This window comes from Siphateles boraxobius, unplaced genomic scaffold, assembly GCF_051911475.1.
Source record: "Siphateles boraxobius isolate OS27281-9 unplaced genomic scaffold, OSU_SipBor_1 80, whole genome shotgun sequence".
Classification (NCBI taxonomy): domain Eukaryota; kingdom Metazoa; phylum Chordata; class Actinopteri; order Cypriniformes; family Leuciscidae; genus Siphateles; species Siphateles boraxobius.
This window is the reverse complement of record NW_027509209.1, coordinates 505,001-528,715: the sequence shown is the minus strand read 5'-3', so window position 1 is coordinate 528,715 and position 23,715 is coordinate 505,001. Positions and strand designations below refer to the sequence as shown.

At 40.8% G+C, this 23,715-nt stretch overlaps 1 protein-coding gene across 38 annotated transcripts in view; it reads right to left on the bottom strand.

Annotated features, from left to right (window-relative positions):
• afdna (afadin, adherens junction formation factor a) overlaps positions 1-23,715 on the bottom strand; it is a 121,742-nt gene that overhangs the window by 12,443 nt on the left and 85,584 nt on the right. For 29 of the 38 annotated variants that reach the window (XM_077221285.1, XM_077221274.1, XM_077221286.1 and 26 more), the window contains 11 exons: positions 23,603-23,715; positions 23,006-23,204; positions 22,582-22,685; positions 19,871-19,951; positions 11,285-11,350; positions 10,987-11,060; positions 8,228-8,346; positions 7,297-7,488; positions 7,123-7,211; positions 5,784-5,963; positions 3,630-4,748 (listed from right to left, as the gene is read on the bottom strand). The exon at positions 23,603-23,715 is cut by the window's right edge and continues 31 nt beyond it. In XM_077221285.1, the coding sequence (XP_077077400.1) occupies positions 3,630-4,748; positions 5,784-5,963; positions 7,123-7,211; positions 7,297-7,488; positions 8,228-8,346; positions 10,987-11,060; positions 11,285-11,350; positions 19,871-19,951; positions 22,582-22,685; positions 23,006-23,204; positions 23,603-23,715 (2,336 nt within the window). Of the gene's footprint in view, positions 1-1,485; positions 1,522-3,629; positions 4,749-5,783; positions 5,964-7,122; positions 7,212-7,296; positions 7,489-8,227; positions 8,347-10,986; positions 11,061-11,284; positions 11,351-19,870; positions 19,952-22,581; positions 22,686-23,005; positions 23,205-23,602 lie in introns of all 38 variants that reach the window. The other 9 variants (XM_077221270.1, XM_077221272.1, XM_077221266.1 and 6 more) reach the window with 1 other exon arrangement.

The window sequence follows — 23,715 nt, the reverse complement described above, 5'->3', positions numbered from 1 at the left end:
ATCCAAACACCTTGATCAAACGTCATACACAAAACATACACAACGCCATCTACAACAGGTAGGGAAATACAAATCATGGCCATACAGCGTTTCCATCGGAAATCAGAAGGAAGAGGACATAAACAGAGACATGTCCAGTAGTCAGGATGGGGAAGAAGTAACCCAGCACCACAAACCATGGAGAAACGCAGAATAAAGGAGCGGCGAAGCGCCAGGGTCGATACAGACACATGAGTACAGCAGTGATGAGTGGAGTGGAGATGAAGCCCACATGCAGGCAAGCTCAGGGCCGGAGAGACAACATGCACCAACCCAGCCCTCATGATGACCCAACGGCTGCCGGAACCAGCAGAGCTTCATCATGTTCTCCGAGAAGGAAAAAGCACTTTCAAAGCTTTCTTTGTGGTTTTCTAGATGCAAATGTTCATGTCTAAGCCTTGCGCACACTTCCAGACATACGGATGCTATCCTGAGCACATTTAAAGCTGAAGTGTGTGATTTTTTTAGCTAGAGGAATATTTAATACAGCATAAACTCAATCGACAGCATGTGTGGCATACTGTAAATTCAGAACTTCTCCCTCTTTTTCTTAAAAAAACAAAACAAAAAGCCCCAGTGTTACAGTGAAGCACTTACAATGGAAGTGAATGGAGCGTCAAAATACCCACAGTTCCAACAGTACAGACACAACAACGTAAAAAAAACCGTTTATATTAAGTCATATCCAATTTTGTTGACATAAACCTTAAAATGACGATAAAATGAAGAACCACTTTTACAGCTCAAATAATGCACAAGTTTTAACAAGAATTATCGTAAGTGCTTTTTATAAAATTATAAGCTTAATATTTCTGCTTTTAAAGTCTTCAAAACATGGCCTCATTAACTTCTACTTTAAGTGCCTTGCTTTAAGAAAACGTGGGATCAGTCAAATATTTTAATTATTTTAATTATTAACAATTCTTAATTTTTTTAAGAAAACAAATACAGGGTGAAAATGATTTTAATTATCTTAATATGTAAATAATTTGATTAATAATTATTTGCATCATTTTATGAATCAACATTAAGCATTCGTATGTTGATCTGGAGTGAGTTTGGAGACGAGACCGTTTCCCCAACCAATGGAAGACGAAAACTAGTTTTGAATATAATAACTACAATACTTGTAGGTGACACTGGCTTAGAAATGACTAACTTTTGCTTTAAAAAAATTGTATTTCCTATGATGTCTTTCCTTTCGGATTCACTCGGCTCATTTTTAGATCTCGTTGCAAAGCAGCAGTTTTCCAGTGAAGCACAATGAACATCCAGAGATGAGTCCCATGATGGTGTCCCCCGCTTGAAAAAGTGGTACATCTCTCTCAAAATAACACCCACGTGTAAAGGAGCCCCACGGCCGAATGAAGGGAGGGAGGAAGTGAACGAGAGGAGACACAGGTGGAGCCGAAACAGGAAGACAAGTAAAGAGCGTGAAGAACATACCAAGTCTAGTACAGAGATTGCTGGAACAGCAGTCTGCTGCAAGAGAAACAAAAACATACAGAGCAACCAAAGGGGCGGGAGAGAGAAGAAATAAAGAAAGGGAGGGGTTTTAGAGAAGATAAAAGTAAAAAACAAAACAAAAAAAGCATTGGCGCAGTGGGTCGGGACGTAGTGATGTGCTGCCAGGAACATTCCAGGGCAGTTTGGGTCTGATTAGCGGCAGCGCTCCACGTCTCTCCACACACACGTGAGCTGGTGAGGAATTTACCCATCATTCCACGTCCCCCCCACTGAAGCACTGGCAACAGTTTCCTTCAAACACACAGGATTGTGTTGAGCTTCCCTTAGACGGCTCGACCTGCCGACTCCTCAGAGATGGAGCGATATCAGCGTTAGCTTTAGCAGTGTGCACACTATGCTACGCTTGTGGACTTCAGGGCTGAAGTTTGTGCTAGCACTGAATGTCTCAGACACTTGGAAAGCACTAAAACGCATTTGGAAATAACACAAACCAGCCCAGCAGGAAGTCAAGAGCCTGAATTCAATTGAACTGAACTCAAAAGTTTCGACACCAGATTAAGCCATTAGTTACTCATAGGGCTGGGCGATGTATATCTAATATTTACTATACATTCGCTAATTTTATGGATAACTAAAATCGAAGTTGCCAATTAGTTTTATTTAGCCAATATATATCCCAACGGTTACGAAATATCTTAATGGCAAATCGATTCATTTTAAATGATTTGCATATATGATTTCTTAGTCATCTAAAAAAAATAAAATAAAAAAATATATATGTATATACAGTATATATTTAAAAAAAACATTTAAAACAAAATGTAAATATAGTATAAATAAATAATATATTAATGGGTAAATTTAGAAAATAGATATATATTGCTGATTATTTTTATGTGTAATTATTTTGGTGCATAAAAATAATAAAATATTAAATATATAAATATATACACAGATGGATAGATTTAATATTGAATTACTTTTATTGATTGTATCACCCAGCCCGAGTTACTAACAGAATCAATGGTTTTGATTGTCCACCCCGGTCAGAGACGAGGATTAATATGTGCCTGAAAAGTCCTTGCATTTAAATAATAAATGTTCATGTCTTGCTCGAAATTGTTGTTAGCACATTTCAAATGATATTGATTCTGATCCTAAATGGTTGGTTAGCCAGTAGCTAGAGGTCAGAAATGGTTCCGCTACTGATCTGTTTGTAGAAGTTAGATGAATATCTGATTGTAAATGACAGATGAGATCAGGAGAGATGTGCTGATCTGGGCATCAGTGCCCCCCCGTCAGCAGTGCAGCATGGGAAAGCAATGACATAGGCATGTTGCAGGAGCACATGGCAAAACATTAATTATAACAGCCGAGGCTAAAAATAAAATACAAAAGCCCATTCACGCCCGGATTCGCAGGTTAGTGATTAGCGAGTCCATCTCTAGTCCGTCCTGCTTCTGTTTCAAGCGTAACGCAAGAGTCTATACGGAGACCGGCACTCAACTCAAACACTGCAGAGGTTTGCAACTACCGTAGACGATTCAATCTGATCAGCAATGGGAGAAACACATGAGCAAGTGTACTCGAGCAGAACTAGCTCTTTTTAAAATTTCCTGACTCGCAGTCGCTCCAAAGCAGCTGAAAAACAATGTTAATGCTCTATACAAGCGTGAGGAAAACGCACATCACTAAACCATTTATCAAGATATAATAACATTTTAAGTACTTAAAGTCAACATGAAAAGCATCACAACCTATTTTACTTTTGTGATGCGATGAATTTCCAACATTATTGAAATAAAAAATAAATACAAAAAATGTCGAGAATTGATTGCAATTGTTTAAACATTAAAATACGTTTTCCTCTAGCTTAATGTGAAGTGACGACGTGTGCACTGATTGTAGGTCCACTAGGTTGGCTAATATTATTTTCCCTGCCCAAATGTTATAAGATTTTGATGGAAGATTACAAAGACTTTAAAGCCCTGATAATTCGTTCACAATAAGACCAGGAATGCGCATTAAGAAAGAAAACGAGGTCAGTTTTGATTTCATGTTGACTTTAACCATTAATATCCACATAGCAAACTCCAGATATCAGTTTCCCTGCGTCTGCTCACCCGTGCTCTCTTCTCCGCCTCCAGTCTCTGCATTATCAGCGTGGTGTCCACATCTTCGTCATCCTCCTCCTCCTCGTCCTCCTCGTTCTGCTGGGACTCCTGCAGTCTCTTCTGGAACTGCCACTCCAGCATGAGTTTGCGCATGCGGTCGCTCTCCTCGGCGGTGCGCTCCGGCTTGGCCTGAAGCTCCTGGATCTCCTTGTCCAGGAGGTCCACGATGTGCAGCTGCTGCTGTTTCTCCAGCTTCTCGCGGGCGTCCCTCTTCCAGGGGTCGGGCGACAGGCTGTCGCTGGCGGACAGCTCCTCTTTGCTGATGGTGATGTATTGCAGGTCGCGCCTCTCGATGGTGCGCGGCTGCTGCTGAGGCAGGAGGTCCCGGATCACCGTGTCCTGTGGCGGCTGGCGAGGAAGGCTGGACAGTTTATCGGGCCGGGTCGGCTGTGGCGGCTGGGCCGGGGGGAGGTACGGGTGGGGCACCTGCACTGGCATGGGTGGCTGTGGATGGGGCATCTGCTGGTGCTGAGGGGCGGGTGGCGGCGGGCCGTGCTGGTTGTTGTGCATGGCAGGGCCAGGGACGGCAGGGTTGCGGATCTGTACCAACTTCCTCTCCTGGTCTCTTCTCTTCCTCTCTCGCTCCTCTTCGAGCCGGGCCTTTTCCTTCTCATACCAGCGCTGTTGCTCTTCGCGTTTCTTGCGATCGGCCGCGGCCAGCGCCTGTTGCTGAGACACAGCCGGTGGCGGAGGAAGCGGCATGTCCGGCTGCGGCTCATAGTCGTAGTGTGGGGGTGGAGGAGGAGGCGGGGGGGGGAGGTCAGAACGGGAGGGTTGGGAGACGCCCACCGGGCCGGAATTGGGAACTATTGGGGTTTTCCAGCGGCCAGGGCCGCTCTTGTGGTTGCCCTGGGTCCTGGAGCCAGAGGAAGAGGAGAAGTTGAGGTGTTCTTGGCTGGAGGTGCTGGACTCCACCGATGACGACACCTGCTGGTTCCAGTGCTCTCCTCCGGCCCGCTGGTACTCAGCCTCGCGCTGCTGCAGGAGCATCAGGTCTTCCTGACGCAGACGTTCACCTGGGTACCCGCCCGGGACGTCACACAGCTCCTCCTGAGAGCGCGCCACCCGCTAGCAGGACACACAGCAGTGAGATTCAGGTCTTATTTTTGTGTGAAAATGTCACAGATGTTGCAGACAAATGTAAATTGTGACTAGACAGGAATTACATATGAACTTTTATTTGATGGATAAGCTCAACCAAACCAAACAACAAATTACAAAATAATTAAGTATGATATTTAATATGTTTTAAAAAGATTTTTGAATCTCTGCGGGGGAAATAACAAAACAAAAAACAGGCAAATTTGTGTGAAAACCACATATTAAACAGGTACAGTTTAAATTATTAAGTCCTTGGTAAAGTAATTACATTTATTTAATTTGTAAGACAATGCATATAAAATTTAAATGTATGTAAATTAAATTAAATATTAAAAACATTAAATTAAATTTTCAGAAATAACTGATAATGTAAGAGATACTGTACACTACCATTCAAAAGCTTGTGATTTGATTTTTAAATGTTTTTAAAGAAGTCTCTTATGCTCAGCAAAGCAGCATTTATTTGATAAAGAAAGATAAAAGGTAAAAAGACAAAAAGATTTTCTGTTGTAAAATTTTAAAATGTAATTTATTCCTAAGCTGAAGTTTCAGGATCATTACTCCAGTCTTCAGTGTCACACGATCCTTCAGAAAAACATGTCTTATTATCAATGTTGAAAACAGTTGTTATGGACAATTTGCTGTGATTAGACTTTTTTTTTTTTCATGATTCTATCTTGAATAGAATTTTTTTAAAAAATTATTAGAAAACTTTTTTTTTAGAATATATAAATGACTTTACACTCAGTTTTGATCAATTATTGCTGAATAAAAGTACTAATTTCTTTAAAAAAAATTCTTAGTGAAGTCAAACTTTTAAATGGTAATGTGCATTATAACAATAAAAAAATATGCAAAATAAAACTACCAAAATAAAAGCATAAATGGACTGAAATAATAGTAGCTCCCATACAAATAGTTATATCTAATGTACAGTGCCAGTGACGTGATATTACTGTCACCAGGACACCACGCATGCATTCTCTTCCTAAAAAGGCTAACCTGCATCGCCATGCTGTTGTTAGAGTGGTTCTCCATCGGGGGAAGAGGCTCCGGGTCACTGTTCTGCCAGGGCTGGCCCATCCTGTCCTGGGATCTCGAGGCTGGGAAGGTGAAATACTCCCTTGGGTATGTCTGAGTGGGGATCGGATACGCCTCTGGACGGGGTGGAGAGGGCTCCTCCTGTTGGACATACAGGGGAAGGACAGATTAGACTGAGGTGTGATACTGTAAACCTCCTTTACATCACTTTTAAGTGCAGCATTATTGGTTATAATTCATCTAAATTGGAAACTAGTGTGAGAGCCAATCAGATGGTGGTTACAGACATGATTAGGATTAATTACAAGAGCAACACAACAATCATCCATGAATCATGTTTCTATTAGCCTGTGGTTTCAGAGACAGAAAATATATTCTGGTGTGTGTTTGGATTTGAGAGTTTCTGGTTAATCAATTCAAACCAGAGACGTCACATGAAAACGACACACCCGCATTACAACACATGAACTATTCTGATGTACTTCTGGATATAAGGGAGTAACTGTCTAAAAGAGGTGGCACTGCCAACTTAAATACATATTTTAGTGGCATGTCATTAGCTCAGCTGCAAACATACTAGTTTAGTTTATCTAGTCATTTTTCCAATTAACTGTGTAGTGTGACAAAACTCTAGGATTGATTTTCAGGTTGGTCCAAAATGTCGCCAGATGTCCAGTGTAGCAAATTTACATAATCTTTGTAGTAAACTTTTTAGTCAAACACTGCTATTGTTAATAGTTTTTGATTCAGATATAAAAAGTAAGTTGCTGTTATTGTCCCTTTAAACAGCTTTAATGTGACTGAAGTAGCCACTTTTACTTAGTAAGTTAGTAAATGACTTACTAGGGATATGAATTGTATGGAATTTAATATTGACTCTTAATGATTCTTTAATGTGTATGTGTTTGATTCACAAAGCAGCTCATAACAGACATTTGCTTCCATAACAGGAATTGGTTAAACTACACTGATCATGCTGTATGTTTCTGAATTTACAAAAAAAGAACCAGTTCATTATATTCATTTGTTTGAGAATCAATTAGACTTTACTTTTTCACGTCCTCGTGTATTTTTTTTTTTTGATTCGCTAAAAAAATAACCAGTTCATAAGAGTCAGTTGTTTGTGGATCGGTTAAACTTCACTGGACATGCTGTACGTTTTTGATTCACTAAGAAGAACCACATCATAAGTCTCATTGGTCCAGGAATGCGTTGCAAACACTGGATTCGCTGGGGACAGAGAGCTCCGGCACACACGTGCAACATTCATCTCAGAGGTGCCGATGATGCGTCTACTCACATCAGGACAGAGGTTTCCCGTGGAGACCGACGTGATCTTTCCTGGGGCTCCTGGGTAAACGGGCTTCCCACCTGGACTCTGAGCCTGGTCTTCAGAAGGTAAAAAGTAGACATAAATATAATGCCAACACTTAAAATAAGCGCACATGACAAGTCTTTGAAGTGGCACACTTACTAGCCACATTTGGGCTGGAGCGGTGGTCTGCACGATTCTTCAACAACCGGTCCTCCTTCTTTGGTTCAGGATAGGTGTCCCACGTGCCCTGGGGGCTCTCAGGAGAGCCATTCTGCACAGAGTTGTTGTAGAGCTCAAAGCCCTCACTCTTTGGTCTTAGCTTTCCCTTGTCTCCGCGTCCACGGTCTGATGCTGCAGAGACGAAAGAGATGCTTGAATGAGACAAAACTCAGCACTGAGAATGTGCCCATCTCTCTGTAACGGGGATTCACCCACAACACACCAAATCAGAAACACTCCCAGACATGTGTCGAAAGCATTTAGATTTAATGCATCACTTGAACCATTTTGTGTGTGACTGGGAACGCTGCGGGCGCCAGATCCACCACATTTCCACCTCTTTAAGGAATTAGTCACATGCGCGCTGGGCGGCAGCCGCTGATATTTTTAAGTAGGGTACTGAAGCTCCCACACACAAGCTTTAAAGAGGCCATATTATGCTATTGTAAAAGTTTGTTTGTCTACTAGAATAGGTTTTCATGCTTGAATGGTACATTTATTTAATTTCTTTCATATTTGACACTGTTGCAGCACCTCTCTTCCCAGTCTGTTACTCGGTTTAACACCGGTCTCTATGAATCGTCACGCCCCTTCCCATAACTGCACATGCCTTTGGGCGGGAATTATTTAAATGAGGAATACTGTCACGTGCAAGTTCCTAAAAGAAAACTCACTAAAAACGAGGTGTTTCAGGGAGTGCAGAAGCAGCGCTTACTGATGTAGAGAATTACTCCCTGTAGAGTGGACTTTGAAACATTGCAGACCTTTTCATACTCAAAAATCAACATTACACATTAAAGAAAGTTGAAAATGTAAAAATGCACAATAGGTCCTCTTTAAATAAATAATCCCGCCGCACTTGTGTGCTTACCGCGGGGCATCATGGGGGACGGCTGGCTGAGGAGCGTGGCCAGCCCGTGGTAAATGGCTCCCTGTTTGGCCACCTCAAGCGTCACAACCGAGCCGGTTCTTGTCATCAATTCCGCCGCCCTACAAGACAGAGACATCTTATGAGCAAAACACATAAAACAGCAGACTATGTGAATTTCATGAGCAAAGCATTCATGTGCATTCCCACAATCTCATGAGAGCTTATTTCAAGGCACTAATCTCTCAGAACGTGTTTGGATTTGCCGTCGGCTACTGTAAGCAAATGCCTGAAAGAGATGGACACTGGAACGAATACCAAAGGCAACTCAAGTTGTGTCCATTCACAACTGTTTTGAGCCATATGCTTCTCATTTAACTCCAATCCGCAGATTTAAGAGTTTCATCAATTCCACCGCATTTCAAAACTACATGCAATACACAAACGCAATTTTTTGGACAAAAACTGAAAATTATGCCATTTTGACTTTGCAAACACAAAAGGTGCTTTGTCCTGCAAAACTTAATGGCTCTAAATGTTGAACTAAGTTCAAGTTAAATCCAGTATAATTACATGAGAAACTAACTAACCCTAACTTCTCATTAAGGCCCATTCTCTTTTTATTTTAATGAGTGCATATTTGTGTAAACACATACAAATATCATTCTTCATGCAAAGTCATTAAATCATCCTAATAATGAGACTTTCCTCTTTCAGATAACGTTAAATCAACAAAAAAAACATACGACCAAGTTGAACTGTTAAATTTCAGGGGCATTTTGGCCTGAGCACCCCATCAGTTGCTCTAAAAACACGAGACATCATATATTATTCTTACGTCACTTAATTGTGTGTATAAAGTAGGCTTGGGCGGTATCCAAATTTTGATACCGTCAAACCTCCTCCCTATTTTACCGGGGTATACGGTATTACCGTGACTAATTAAAAATTATGACATAAGGCCCAGACAGCGTCACCAAACTGTTGGCTTGTGTCTACACCGTTCAGAAAATGAATAGCCTACCAGATCGGGCAAAAAAAAAAAAAAAAAATCAAGGCCAACCCGTGCACGTTGTGTCTGTTAAATGTAATATGAGCCGTAGCCCTATTTAGACTCGACTATTTTTAATACGTGGGCCGTTATAATATGGTGGCGCCAAATAATTTTTTAACCCAGGTGCTGAAGAGTGTAGATATAAATACTATTTATAAATGAGCAAAAATGGGACAATTAATAATATTTAATTATTTTAATCATGACAATTGTATTCATTTTATTAATTCATTTAAATTAAATTAACAAGCAACAAGAAAGAAGTGCATTTGTAAATCCGGTGACACGCGTGCATTGATTTTTATTAATACAACTTTTCTGTCAGTGCTGCAAAGATTAAGTTGACGATCGCCATCTCCTAGTGAACGCGCATATATAGAGAGAAATGCAAATCATGGATTACATAATCAGAAGGTATAGGCTAGCCTTTTTCTTTTCGTTTTGAATTGTTTAGTTTTAAGAAATTGATGATTGATATCTCCGTAGTGAACGCGCCTATAGAGAGAAATGCACATCATGGATTAATCCGAGAGTATGCTGCCTATATTTCTTTTCCTTTTGAATTGTTTCGTTTAAAGAAATTGACGAATCGCCATCTCCATAGTGAAGGATAGAGAGAAATGCACATCATGGATTAAATAATCAGAGAGTAGGCTAGCCTATTTCTTTTCGTTTTGAATAGTTTCGTTTAATGAATTTGATGATCGCCATTTACCGTATGAACGCGCATAGAGAGAAATGCACATCATGGATTAAATAATCAGCGAGTGGCCTATTTCTTTTCGTTTTGAATTGTTTCGTTTAATGAAATTTCAAGCTTTATTTAGATACAGGCCTATCTGTCATGTCTGTGAGACATACACTGAGTTTCGCTTAATTTATGATGAGATTTCAATGCAAGTGACTCCGCTCGCCAGCGCACAATCATGTCATGATTATGTTGTCTGCTATATTTTATTCTTATTTATTATTGGTTGATAAAAATGATTAAATTAAGATACAATTTATACAAAACGAAATTCACTTTAAAGAAAGGCCTTTTACAAAATGAAACTTAATTAAGTGGTCAATGTGTGACTCCCGATGCATCCCATCTTACTCGTGCTCTTCAGTTTTCATTATCAACGTAAAGAAAAACATTATCATATTTTAACAAATATAAACTAATGCGCTTATTCAATGAACTCGGGGCTTAATGCATCCTCGAAGCACTGAGTGGGTGGTTGTTTCGGAGATGCCACATTAGGTTAGAGGTGTTTCCATCTCTCGCGGTCACCTTTTTTATTGCAACATTACAAATTGCCTCGTCAGTATTTACCGCCTCTCCCTTCTCTCTCTCTCTCTCTTTCTCCTCCACACTGTCACTTGATGACAACTACATAAGCATTTTTAGGCATTGAATAAATTATATTTATATATTATATATAAGTGCCGGTAATGACGGTATTGAAACTGATACCGTTGCTATTTTAAGACCCCGCGGTATACGATATTACCGTAATACCGCCCAACCCTAGTATAAAGACACAGTCCTTGCTTGTGATGTAATAAAATGGTTTTAGCATGCAATCCTCCTGTTTATTTCACTGAGAAGCTCATCTTCTCCGATGTAGCCGGATATTACATGCTTTACCTGTAAGTCCATTTCAAATTCTTTAAATCCCATTCTACAGACATCATTATTAATGGTCTGAAGCTCCAGAATTACCTCTCCTGAGAGAGACCGACCAGACTTCGTCCATCCACGCTGAGCAACTGATCTCCGGCCGTCAGACGCCCATCCTGAGGAAGAACATCGGACAAGACAGTCGAGCAAAGTTTGATTTATGCTGATTTTACAGTTTAATACTTAAAAGTGTCATTAATTATAATAGTAGTGTAATATTAATGACACTAATTGCGAAACATAACACTAGCAATGAAATGAGGACTGTGAAGAAATGAGGTCACAGCATCTGCTTTAGCATATAAAGAACATTCAAATATAAAAATCTAAATAAACTCACAATGTCTGCCGCACCACCTTTGACAACAGACTTGATGTAAATACCAAGTTTGTCTTGCCCGGCACCCTAAAAAACACAAAACAAAGAGCAAAGCTTTGTATTAGCACTATGAGAAAGATGTAAATGTCCTTAACAGGCTCCAGTAGTTCCGCTGTGGAAAACGCTAGACGAAGAAACCAAGCGTTCATTCATGAAAGACTATAAATCTGGAGCCAGCAGTGAAGACATTCACATAAATAAACTCATTCATTAATTCAGACCAGATCTGGCCATGTTTAACCCTCTCTGAGTACTTCACCGAATATCCGGGGTCAGAGGTCATCATCTGACAGGGGTCAGAGGTCATCATCTGACAGGGGCCATCTGGCTGCTGGACTGTGCAACCATTGAGATATCAGCTCGACCCTAAATGCCAATGCATGCTACAGAAATAATGCTCAAAATAAAACCTAGAAATTAACTTCAGGATAAAACATTGCATTCATTGAAGCACTTCCTGTAGTCTTGAAATGGTAACACCACACAAGCTTTAACACTCAGTCATAACATTTCTATCACGTAATGCTCCATAACTGGAGTTAGATGGTCTGTTCAAGGCTTTAAGATGACAGAGCACCAGTGATACGAGCTTTAAAGGGGTTTGCTTAAGGACTGCGGTTTAAAGTTAGCAACATTTTTGTTTGTTTTTTCTGATGGCTGGATTTGCTATTTGAGCAAGTACCCAAAATCCCCTGGTTCCTGCCAGCGGTTCTCTTTTAGGGAGATCATGCTAGAATGTAACTATAAAAATAAGATGTCTGTATTAAATTCCTAGCTATCTCAGCTGTTTTCTCATACAGAAACCCACCGGACAGACTAATAGCAGCAAAGTTTGATCACAGCAAACTGTCCACAAGAATATTACGCAGCACAACTGTTTTCAACATTAAATGATTCTTGAGCAGCAAATCAGCATATTAGAATGGTTTCAGAAGGATCATGTGACACTGAGGTCTGGAGTAATGATGCTGAAAATTCAGCGTTGACATCATAGGAATAAATTGCAGGTTAAACATTGTGCTAGAATAGCTGGGCTGCTTCTGTTAACTGGCAAAAGGAAAGAACGGTTCCTTTAATTAAAAAAAAAAAAAAATCAACATAATTTCTTTGATATGAACTCTTTCAAAAGTTCAATATTTACATCTAAACTCCAGGGCCGGAGCTCCTCCGATGTCCATGCCATACTCCAAAAGATGCTTTCATGCTCATAAACGCCACACCACCCAAGTCTACAACATTCCCTCCACACTGGCTCAGTTTCTCTCCATGGTTTCAGCACTATATATGTAAAACCATGCTGATCAATACAGGACCGCCACGAGTTATGAATGCAACGTCTACATTTAGCCTCTGTGAAAAGATTCAGACCCCACAAATGTCACATTAAATCACAATCTACCTTATGCAAGAACACTTAACCGGGGCCTGGTGTGACGGTCTAATGGAGTGAGATGTGTATTGGGTCCAAACTGGTGAAGCTACAGCTACTAGGTGCTAAAACTGAAAGATATCTTCAAATAGTTTCATAAGATAAATATGAAATACTTCCTTCAAATCTACAACCGTACAAGATTGGTTTCCTCATTTTTAGAGGTTTTGGTTCTCGTTGATTAGAATGGTATGTGCACCACATTACTCATAAGCACTAAAAACCTAAACGAAGCAAACGATCGGGAAACCCAGTAACAAAATCTGCCTGGGAAACAGCAGCGTCTTTTATTCTGCCCTCTGAAATAAAGCCAATGTTAGCCACAGACCCCCATAACCCACTCACATTACACTGGCATAACCACCCAACAGTTCAACACCCGGAACATGAACACCACACAAACATCACCCAACATTCATGACTTAACCACAAATATCAATCAACGTGCACTGTCTGCTAACAGGCCCAAAAAAATATTAAGGTCGTGTCAGTTATACAGCACTCGGCCAAAGAGAATTTTAACAATGAAATTATTTTTTGTAGTCTGAAAAAAGTAAAAAACCACAAACATCCACAGAAAAATCTCCTGCATTAAATCAAGAATGGGTAATCGAATACAGATTGATGAGTAATTTGCATGTAAATCACATGAGGAAAATAAAATAGCCACACAGAAATGAGGGATTATAATAATAGAACTAAAACTTAATACAAATTTATTCTATATACATTTATGATAAATGTATTAATTTCATTAATTGAAATAAAATAAATATCAACTGAAACAATATATAAAAAAAAAAACTTATTTTATGTCAGCTAGTTGCCAAGGGAACATTATATTTAATTTTAATTTAGTTTAAATTGATGTATTAAAAAACAGAAATAAAAATAAATTAAAACTCACTAAAAAACTAATAAAAAAGATAAAGATTAAAGCAGACAAATACAAATAAAAATAATAGTATCTCGATTTTAATAAAATAACACTGCCAATATCACCATCAAAATAGCTGCAAAACCGGTCAGCTGTGAGATCAAGAGATGAAATGATGGAAACAGTAATGGAAAAAATACGCAATTAGATGTCATAAATCATCTTATGGTGAAGATGAATAAACACAACCTACCGCTATGTGCTCTGCCGTAGTATAGCAGAAGTAACGTCGTTCCTGTGTGTGTGTGTGTGTGTGTGTGTGTCCTGGACAATGGCTCCTCCTCATAGGGAGGACACACAACAACAGGATGGGGTTTTTCCAAAGCATCAGTGGGAATACAAACCAAGTGTTGGAAAACTACTTGAAACTGTAGTATACACAAGCTACAACATCCTAATGATTAGGCCAACAAATTAGCAAACTATATTGCTAGGAGGCAAAGAACGCTAAGGAGGCAATTTAATGATAACGCAACAATTAAACAGAAATTCTGCATTTGCTGTTTCCCAAGGGGCATCAAATCCTGCAACACATTAGAAACCGTGTGCATATTATCATCAAGCAGGAAAGCTGAAATGCAGATATGCCAATGTTGTGCATCTGATCTGCCGTAAGGTCTCAACTTGTCTGAGTCCTGAGAGAGATAATGTCAGACTGTGAAAGTACGCATTACGCTGCGATGAGAAACAACCGTTGAAAAAGCAGTCTCTCCACATTAAAGAGGGATCCTGCGGTGAGAGACACATGAGAAGCCCGAAGCTTGCGTTTCCAGGAGTCTCGTGCGGCCCAGCGGGAGAGAAACTGACCTTTCCTTTAGGAAACTTGCTTTGATCAAAGCTGGAAACCTGGCACGCAGAACATGAAATGGAGCACGGCCTATAAAAGCCACTGATAAAAAACAGATGCATGTTAACAAGAGAACTAATAGCTACTGTTTTTAAAACAAGTGGGGTGAGGAGAGACTGGCACAGAGTTCATTACTGTGTGATAGAAGGCTAAAACAAGTCAATTCAACTTCGGATGGGGCTCTGTTATTCTAGACCGTAAACCTCAGCAACAGAAGAGCGTGTTCGAAATGTTTTTATGGAGACTATTGTCAACAAATTTACTGAGATCTCGTCCGCAGTTTTGCTCTCGTGACAACAAACAAAGTCATTAGCAGAGTGCAAGTACAAAACCTAATTTAACATGTTAATTCATAACAAAACATTTCTCAGTGTTGTCGCAAGGTGGCGCTAGCATAAGATGTATTTTATGGGCACTTTCTCAGTAAGGTTAATTTAATTTAATGAAAGGAAGTAGAAATGAACTGAAATTCAAATAGCTTTGAATGCTGAGGTTTATAGGCCTTATAAGGTGTATATCTGAAGGTGTATAGGACTCGATAGCATGACAGGATAATAGAATGATAGATAGGTACAAAGAATGACAAACAAACGCCAAACAGAGAGAACAATAGATTGATCATATTTAATTAACTTTTGATCACTGTCCGATCAGAATTAAGAGGTCAGCTGTTACTCACAGCAACACAGATCCACGCCTCATGTGTGAGTTCAACACCCTTGCATGAGTGTGTATGTTGTCGAGCGTGTGGTGTGGGATTATATTCTAGGCGTGGTTGTTTATGTGCTCATATTTCAGCTCAAAGAAAATGATAATGTCTGTGCAGCTAGTAGACATCTCAGCATATCTAAATAAGAGCATGATCTCATGTTGTGAAGAATATTTTAGTGCTAAAACAGAAACTGTTATTCACAGCAGCAGGTCATTTGTTTTTAAGTGTGTCAGATGGTAAAGGTCAGTAAACTTGGGGATGAACTGAGTCTGTTTGCTTGGGACCCAGCATTGGCAACACGAACTTCACACACACAACGATATACCACAAATAGACTGTTCAAGCACTTATCTACCCGCAACCGGCCGTCTGGCGTAGTCGGCATGGAAAATTACGCTTGCATCTGCAGTGCAGACATTAACAGGAAAGTGTTGAAGTCTGAAGGTGTTCCCTGATAACAGGACTTGAAGCAAATGCTCAAACCACAGAATTCCAGCTTCCTTTGATGGTCCTAAACCCCATGCAGAAAGCAAACACAGTCTACAGCTTCTTGGTCCCACCCTGACGCTTCCTGTCTACGGAAAAGCTTCCCAAACCTGCCTTTGCAAATACATAACAGAAGTAGAACTGAACTTCAGTACTCATGCCCCCCCCCCGGCGTACTATCTAGCCACCGTACCTCTAACACACAGCTTCCGGTTCAAGGTTTACGGTTGTGGATGTGATTGGCAAATCGAGATCCTCAGGGAGCTGCACGTGGAGACATAAATGGGCGAGTGTAATTTGTTAACAGCCCCAGGGAGTCACGGCAGTGCCTGTCCTCTGACAGAGATGGCGGAGTCCAAGGTGCACTAGAACAACAGAAAATAACTCTATTCACTGAAACTTGACCCGTCACCATCATTTCCTGCCCCAATTAATCACCCACAGCAAACACAACACTCTGGGGGAAGCAGCCGGGACAGTAGTTCTCTCCTGAACGTAGCCGGTCCTCATAGTCACGTCTAGACGGATGGCAGGCAGATGGAGCGCTGAGGCTGTCGGCTAATGGGGGGTGCACAATATCATGACTAACTCAAGAGGCTTTCAATAATGAGCTGCTTTCAGCCGACGGTCTTCATCACGTCTGAGTGGCTCTAATGATCTGCAGACTCTTGGGCTACTTGCTTCAGTTAAGAAAGACCAAACAAAGAAGTCTGTCTTCCTTCATAGTCCTCTGGTGTGTTTAGAAGACAGCTCTGTTTTTGGACACAAAGGAAACATCTCTCCTCTGAATATTTTGCTGTAAAGGGACAGAATTATGTCCAAGACATGAGTCATAGCTTAATAGAGGGTTCGGTTTTTTTACGTGCAAGCTTGACATCCTTTTCTTCAAACATAAGAATGTCCTGAAGTTTTACTAACTAACAACTTGGTTTTAGTCCTCCAATGTACTAAAATAGTTCCAACACATCTGTAAACTTTTATGGGACACAATTCTCTACTCTTTCCTTCTGCTTTCTCTGTCAAAGCACTAAATGTCACAAACGTGATCATCTCGATGAACGCAAACTGACAGTTTTAAGGTTTTAGGTTTTATTTTGCCCAAGGACTTCAGCAAACTAGTTCTTGAGGTGTGGTCTGCACACACACACACACACACCTTTCAAAAGATCCCACCCCTAGCCACTAGAAAGTGCACACGATCCTAAATCTTAGAAATCCTTTAAACCTTAAATCCTAGAAGAAATAGTCAAAGAGTGTTTTCATGGTCATGTTTTCATGAATCTGGGATCCAAAACAAAGTGTAATTTTGCTACATTTCCAGAGTGGGTAGTCACATCATAGTTTCACTTCATATCAGTTCAGATTAGTAAAAGATTAGGAGACATAACGTTCGAGAAAACTGAACGTTTGGGCTCACATTCTGTTCTCCACTCTCAGAGTCCTCAGGAAATCCAGGCTCGCGTACGGGAGTCACACATCCTTCTATTGTTGTCATACATGAGATCAAGAAGCCCACAAAGAAGGAAGTCAGAGAGCTATTGTGCTACAAATCAAGTAAACAAACAAAATTGCGTTTCACTTTTAGAAGTTGGGTTCTGCAATAAAACAGAAAAAACTATCCTGGAGGCTTTGATTCTTGTGGCAAAAACTTATTTTGGTGCTGAGGCAGAATTTATGGGTAAGTGGGAAAATGTCAGGTATGGAGTCACACATCCTTCCATTGTTGTCATACATGAGATCGAGAAGCCCACTGAGAAAGTAGTAAGTGAGCTAATGTGCTACAATCAAGTATACAAACAAACAAAACAATTATTTTTGCTTTGAGAAGTTGGGTTCTGCAATAACACAGAAGGCTGATTCCGGCTTTGAATCTTGTAGCAATAACTTATTTTGGCGCTGAAGCAGAAATCATGTGAAAGTGAGAAAAATGTCAAGTAGGCCCTCAACAGTGTAAAGTACGGTGGTCAGGATTTCCCTTGTTCTTTCCCCTGAAACTCAACACCATCCCAGAAGAGCTGTTATCGCACAAACATCTGCAGCCTAAGTAAACCGAGGCCTGTGACGGTAACGTGGCCATCCAGCTGGACCAACCCCACCGGACTGATGATGAGTCACTAATACCGGGATACATGATGGGGAACTCAAAGTTCAGAGCTTGCAAACATTATCCCTGTGACCCTGATTACAAGATACCGCTGGATGCACAACCACACACATCTAAAGTAGAAAATGTACCGTACAGTACAAAGTTATCTCAAATGACCACAGAATGAAATTGAGATATGCGTTTTGCTACACCTTATCTGTAAATTCATGCTTACGTGTGCTTTTGCAACTAAACTTTAAATATGTGGAGAGAGCCAAAAGAGAAAATGTGCCACCTGTACAACGTTCATGTGCATGTTTGTGCAGTCCGGTCGCATGACTCTGTTTACATTGGCAAAACATTGCTTTCTTACACTTGATAACAGTCGCCCCAAATGTCACGCATTTATATAACTGATTCAAGTCATCAACAGATCTCAATTTTACAATAATCTGATAGCTTTAAAGTTTTATAATAAGGTGCTATACAATGACATTAGCAAATAGCTAAAAAACTATTTTTAAAGCATTTATTAATCTTGGTTAATGTTACATTCCACCCTGTCGGCAACTATAAACAAACTAAATTCACTGTGATGTCTTTTTAGCACACTATTAATCTCTTAGCGTTTACTTGCTTACTCTCCCACATAAAAAGAAAAAGACACACGCTCCATGTCAAGTGGTTTCTTACCGGCTCCTTCCTCCCGACCACAGAGAACCACATGGTCCTGCGCTCCTCTTCGGAGTCGAGACTAAACTGAGGAATCAACTAACAGCAGTCCAGGAAAACTGATCAAACTCTTTCAAAGCAGGCAGAACTACTGAGGAGCGACCCCTGGGCTACATGTTAAAAACATATGCAAATATCTGAAGCCAGAGTAGGAAATACCACATCCAAGAGAAACTCCCACAACTCACTAACAGTTAGGTGAAGTTGGCGCTGCTTCCAGCTGTGTCCCGGCTAGCTTCACATCAGGACAAACCGTCTCTCCTCTTTAGATCCTCCCCTTTGTCCCTGAGCGTGCCGTACACCCCTTATTATTGACTCCTCCTTTCCTTCTCCTCCCATTTTTCACTCCTTCCCTCCCTTCTTTTCCTCCACTCTACCTCTACCAAACCTCATGCGTCCTCAGAGACACTAAGAGATGAAAATAGACGCAGTAAAGGGAAGGTTTTGCTATGAAAATAAACAGTTCCTGAGAGCCCCCTTCTCCAGCCTCTACACCTCCCCTGAACCTGACGCACATCTAGTGGGAAAAAGGTTCTTCTGTCCACCAAACTGGTGAACCACTGAACTGCAACCGTCTGTTCCATTAAACCCACCGAGAAAAATACAAATCTGAAACAGAATGTTTACTTGCGCAGTAACTGGTTCATTTTCTAACTGCATATATCAGCCATTACTAGTAAGAGAGTGTTTAGAGTATAAACAAAACCCTAACATGCAATGTTGACATCGAAACTAATCTTTCTATGCCGAATATTTTAGCACTTTAACTGTGCCACAAACTCTAACATAAACGATTGCATTTTGTGAAAGGTGTGAAGACCCAAAAGGCATTTCCTTCTGCTGAAAACAGCCGACTACAACAGCGCTCTGTTCGACACGGAAACAGCAATGATTTGCTTGTGACGACTTTTTAAATTTGAATGTTTCATAAGCACACAGACCAGTTTGTGACTGAAACAAACCAAGTGTATCCTCTCAAAAGCACAAGCCTGTTTGGATGTCTGTTATGACCTGAGCTTGGTAAACTATGCCATACCATTACTGCCCACTCAGATTATAGCAGCTACCAACAGCAGATACCAACATGGTTATAGCAGCTAAACAAGATCAGGAACCAAAATGGTTCATCAGAAACTCGGAGTTAAAACTGTTCACTTGAACTGCATCAAAGTGGTATTTTATCGAGATCTATGCCAAAACCAAATGCCCTCCTCAAGGACTGCTACAGCGCTCAGACCCCTGCAAGAAGCGCACAGAAATTGAAAGTGGGTCAATATTATCATTACCCCCAAAAAGAAAAAGAAATATTGTCTCTGACCTTGGCTGCCACAATACTGAGGCCCATCCCATTGTGTTTCTTCAAAGTCACAGTCACAATTTCCGGTTCCTTCCGCATTGGCTGTGGAGAGAGAAGACAGGTGAGTTAACTTGTGAAAAGTACTGTATCTTCAGCTTTAGGTCCAAACTGCTTCTGGGAGCTGCGTCTGTTCCTAGAGCAAACTGAGCTGAGATGAGGAGGAGGAATTAGGGAGGTTCTGCCACTGCTGGTTCTCAGTGCACAGCCGACCGCAGAGCGAAACGGCGGGCTCTGGAGACGAGTCAAGAATGAAAGCCACATGCGTCGGCTCCAGAGTGCATCAGGCCTCAGCGGGCTCGCATACGCACAAGCCTGGGAGAGAGAGAGCAGATTCCCACAGAGGAACGCTGACTCTCCTTTAGCGAGCCCCACTGCAGAAATGCTGCACATGGCACGCATTCATTGAATAGGGAACTTCAGCCATGTTGCCCATCCAGATTTTTGAGAACAGCTTGTGGGGTGGGGGAGAATTGGTTTAATTGGTTGGGTAAAAAAGGAAAGAAAAATCCCTGCATGCAAAAGGCAAGAGGGCAAATAGCTTTGCTAAAGCATGCTCTCTTCAAAGAGATTTTCTGGGACAGCATGTTTTCAAAATGCCTCGAAAAGAAGTGTATTTCTAAGTCATTTTACTTCTATAATGAAAGAACATACAATGTGGGAAAAATGAAAAAGCAAGGTAATATTATTTTTAATTATAATAATAATAATGTGGACTTATCTTGAAAAGGATACTGTAAATATATAAACAAACAAACTATGGGCAGGAGTCTGAAAGCCAGATATAAGCTATCAGCTACAATAGTCGCCTAAAACAGAGTCTGAATACATATTTCGCTATTGGTGAACATTTTGTCTGGGCCATGATAATGTCATGATTATAAACAATCTTTTATCTTTAAAATAATGGGTGCTGAATCATGCACAATAACACCAGTAGATTTTTATTTCACATGTACAATGTGTGAGCTTTACGGTAAGCGGTGGTCCTGGGACGGCTGTAAGAACGGGGTGTGGGAGTGTGTGTGTGTGTTTGTGTGTGTTGGTCTGGCACACAATCAAGCTGTGTTCATAAGATTTCTGTGTGGTATTTAAACGAGCTCCAGCTCCGTCGGCTGTGGGGCGGACCAACATTATGTAAAAAAAAAAGTTAATAATAATGATGACATTATGATATGTAATAAAAAAAATTACATCCATCTCTCTATCTATCCATCTCTCTATCAATCTGTCTCTCTATCCATCTCTCTATCAATCTGTCTCTCTATCCATCTCTCTATCAATCTGTCTCTCTATCCATCTCTCTATCAATCTGTCTCTCTATCCATCTCTCTATCAATCCATCTCTCTATCAATCTGTGTCTCTATCCATCTCTCTATCCATCTCTCTATCTATCTGTCTCTCTATCCATCTCTCTCTATCCATCTCTCTATCAATCCATCTCTCTATCAATCCGTCTCTCTATCCATCTCTCTCTATCCATCTCTCTATCTATCCATCTATCCATCTCTCTATCTCTCTATCTATCCATCTATCCATCTCTCTATCCATCTCTCTATCCATCTCTATCTATCCATCTCTCTATCCATCTCTATCTATCCATCTCTCTATCCATCTCTCTCTATCCATCACTCTATCCATCTCTATCTATCCATCTCTCTATCCATCTCTCTCTATCCATCTCTCTCTATCCATCTCTCTATCCATCTCTCTATCCATCTCTCTATCCATCTCTCTATCCATCTCTATCTATCCATCTCTCTATCCATCTCTCTCTATCCATCTCTCTATCCATCTCTCTATCCATCTCTCTATCCATCTCTCTCTATCCATCTCTCTATCTATCCATCTCTCTATCTATCCATCTCTCTATCTATCCATCTATCCATCTCTCTATCTATCCATCTATCCATCTCTCTATCTATCCATCTATCCATCTCTCTATCTATCCATCTATCCATCTCTCTATCCATCTCTCTATCCATCTCTCTATCCATCTCTCTATCCATCTCTCTATCCATCTCTCTATCTATCCATCTATCCATCTCTCAATCAATCTGTCTCTCTATCCATCTCTCTATCCATCTCTCTATCCATCTCTCTATCTATCCATCTATCCATCTCTCTATCAATCTGTCTCTCTATCCATCTCTCTATCCATCTCTCTATCTATCCATCTCTCTATCAATCCATCTCTCTATCAATCCGTCTCTCTATCCATCTCTCTATCTATCCATCTCTCTATCAATCTGTCTCTCTATCAATCTGTCTCTCTATCCATCTCTCTATCCATCTCTCTATCCATCTCTCTATCTATCCATCTATCCATCTCTCTATCAATCTGTCTCTCTATCCATCTCTCTATCCATCTCTCTATCTATCCATCTCTCTATCAATCCATCTCTCTATCAATCCGTCTCTCTATCCATCTCTCTATCTATCCATCTCTCTATCAATCTGTCTCTCTATCAATCTGTCTCTCTATCCATCTCTCTATCCATCTCTCTATCCATCCATCTATCCATCTCTCTATCCATCTCTCTATCCATCTCTCTATCCATCTCTCCATCCATCTATCTATCTATCTATCTATCTATCTATCTATCTATCTATCTATCTATCTATCTATCTATCTATCTATCTATCCATTCATCCAAATGGCATTATAACTTACCATTTCTGAAGTGTCAGCTGAGAAATGACTGTCGCAATCGGCTCCTTCGAAATAGATGGTCCAAGTTCCCGGAGAGCGTGGATGAGGCGTCAATCTACAGAAACCTGCAGGAGAACAAGCGGATCAGAACATATCCACCAAATGTAAAACTTGAAATCCACCGGTCTCTCACTGTCTCCGTCAGACACCTGTAAAAACACACACGCACTCTCTAGAAAAAACAGATACTGACAGGAATGGCAGCAAACAGACTTTTCTACAGGACCTCAACAAACCACATTCCACTGACACTGCGTCAGCCTTAAACAAATAACCGCCACAACCTCTGATTCACCATCACCTGATACTAACTGTGCACAACACAACTGACATCAAACACTCTGAAACTCATTTAGAGTCACAGCAGTCAGTGCATCATCTGTACCTCTCTGGCAAAGCGGATCTAGGAACTCTTGGAATCCGTTGGGAATGTTCCGCACCACGTCGCAGGAGTAGCCGTCCTCAGGCAGGAGGAAGGGCAGCTGGAGGTCCGGGTCCTCTTCCAGCTGTACTTCCCGCCCATCGCTTCGGGCCAGCTCGTCTGCCGTGTTCTCAGCCACAGCCACCACATGATCGATCAGCTCCTGTTGGCATGAAGGGGTCAATGATCATGATGTTACATAAGAACTCTAGCGAAACTTGACGAGCTGCTGTTCCCCGCTATTCAACGATGTGTATCTTTGCGTTTAAAATCTAAAAATCAAAAAATACAGTGCGTTTAATTTGGTCTGGGAGAAGTTCCAGAATGACTAAAATCAATTACAGCACATTTTACAGTACGAGTGTCATATTACCTTTTAGAGTACGAGTGTGACATGAGTGTGATATTTCAATCAAACAAAAAGGTAATTTTATGAGAAACTCTGAGGTTGAAGGAAATGAGCAGAGCTACTGTGAGAGCGCAGCACACCTGTTTCTATTTATCTCAAAAGCACACGAGTCATCCGAGCAGGACTACAGCCCAAATGAGACGTTCACTTACAGGAGGAATGTAGGGTTCGTCGGGAGCGCAGTGGTAGTTGCTCAGCAGAGCGTTGAGCTGCAGAGAGTTGAGCTTGAAGCAGGTGTTGTTGATGTTCTGCACGTCTTGCATGG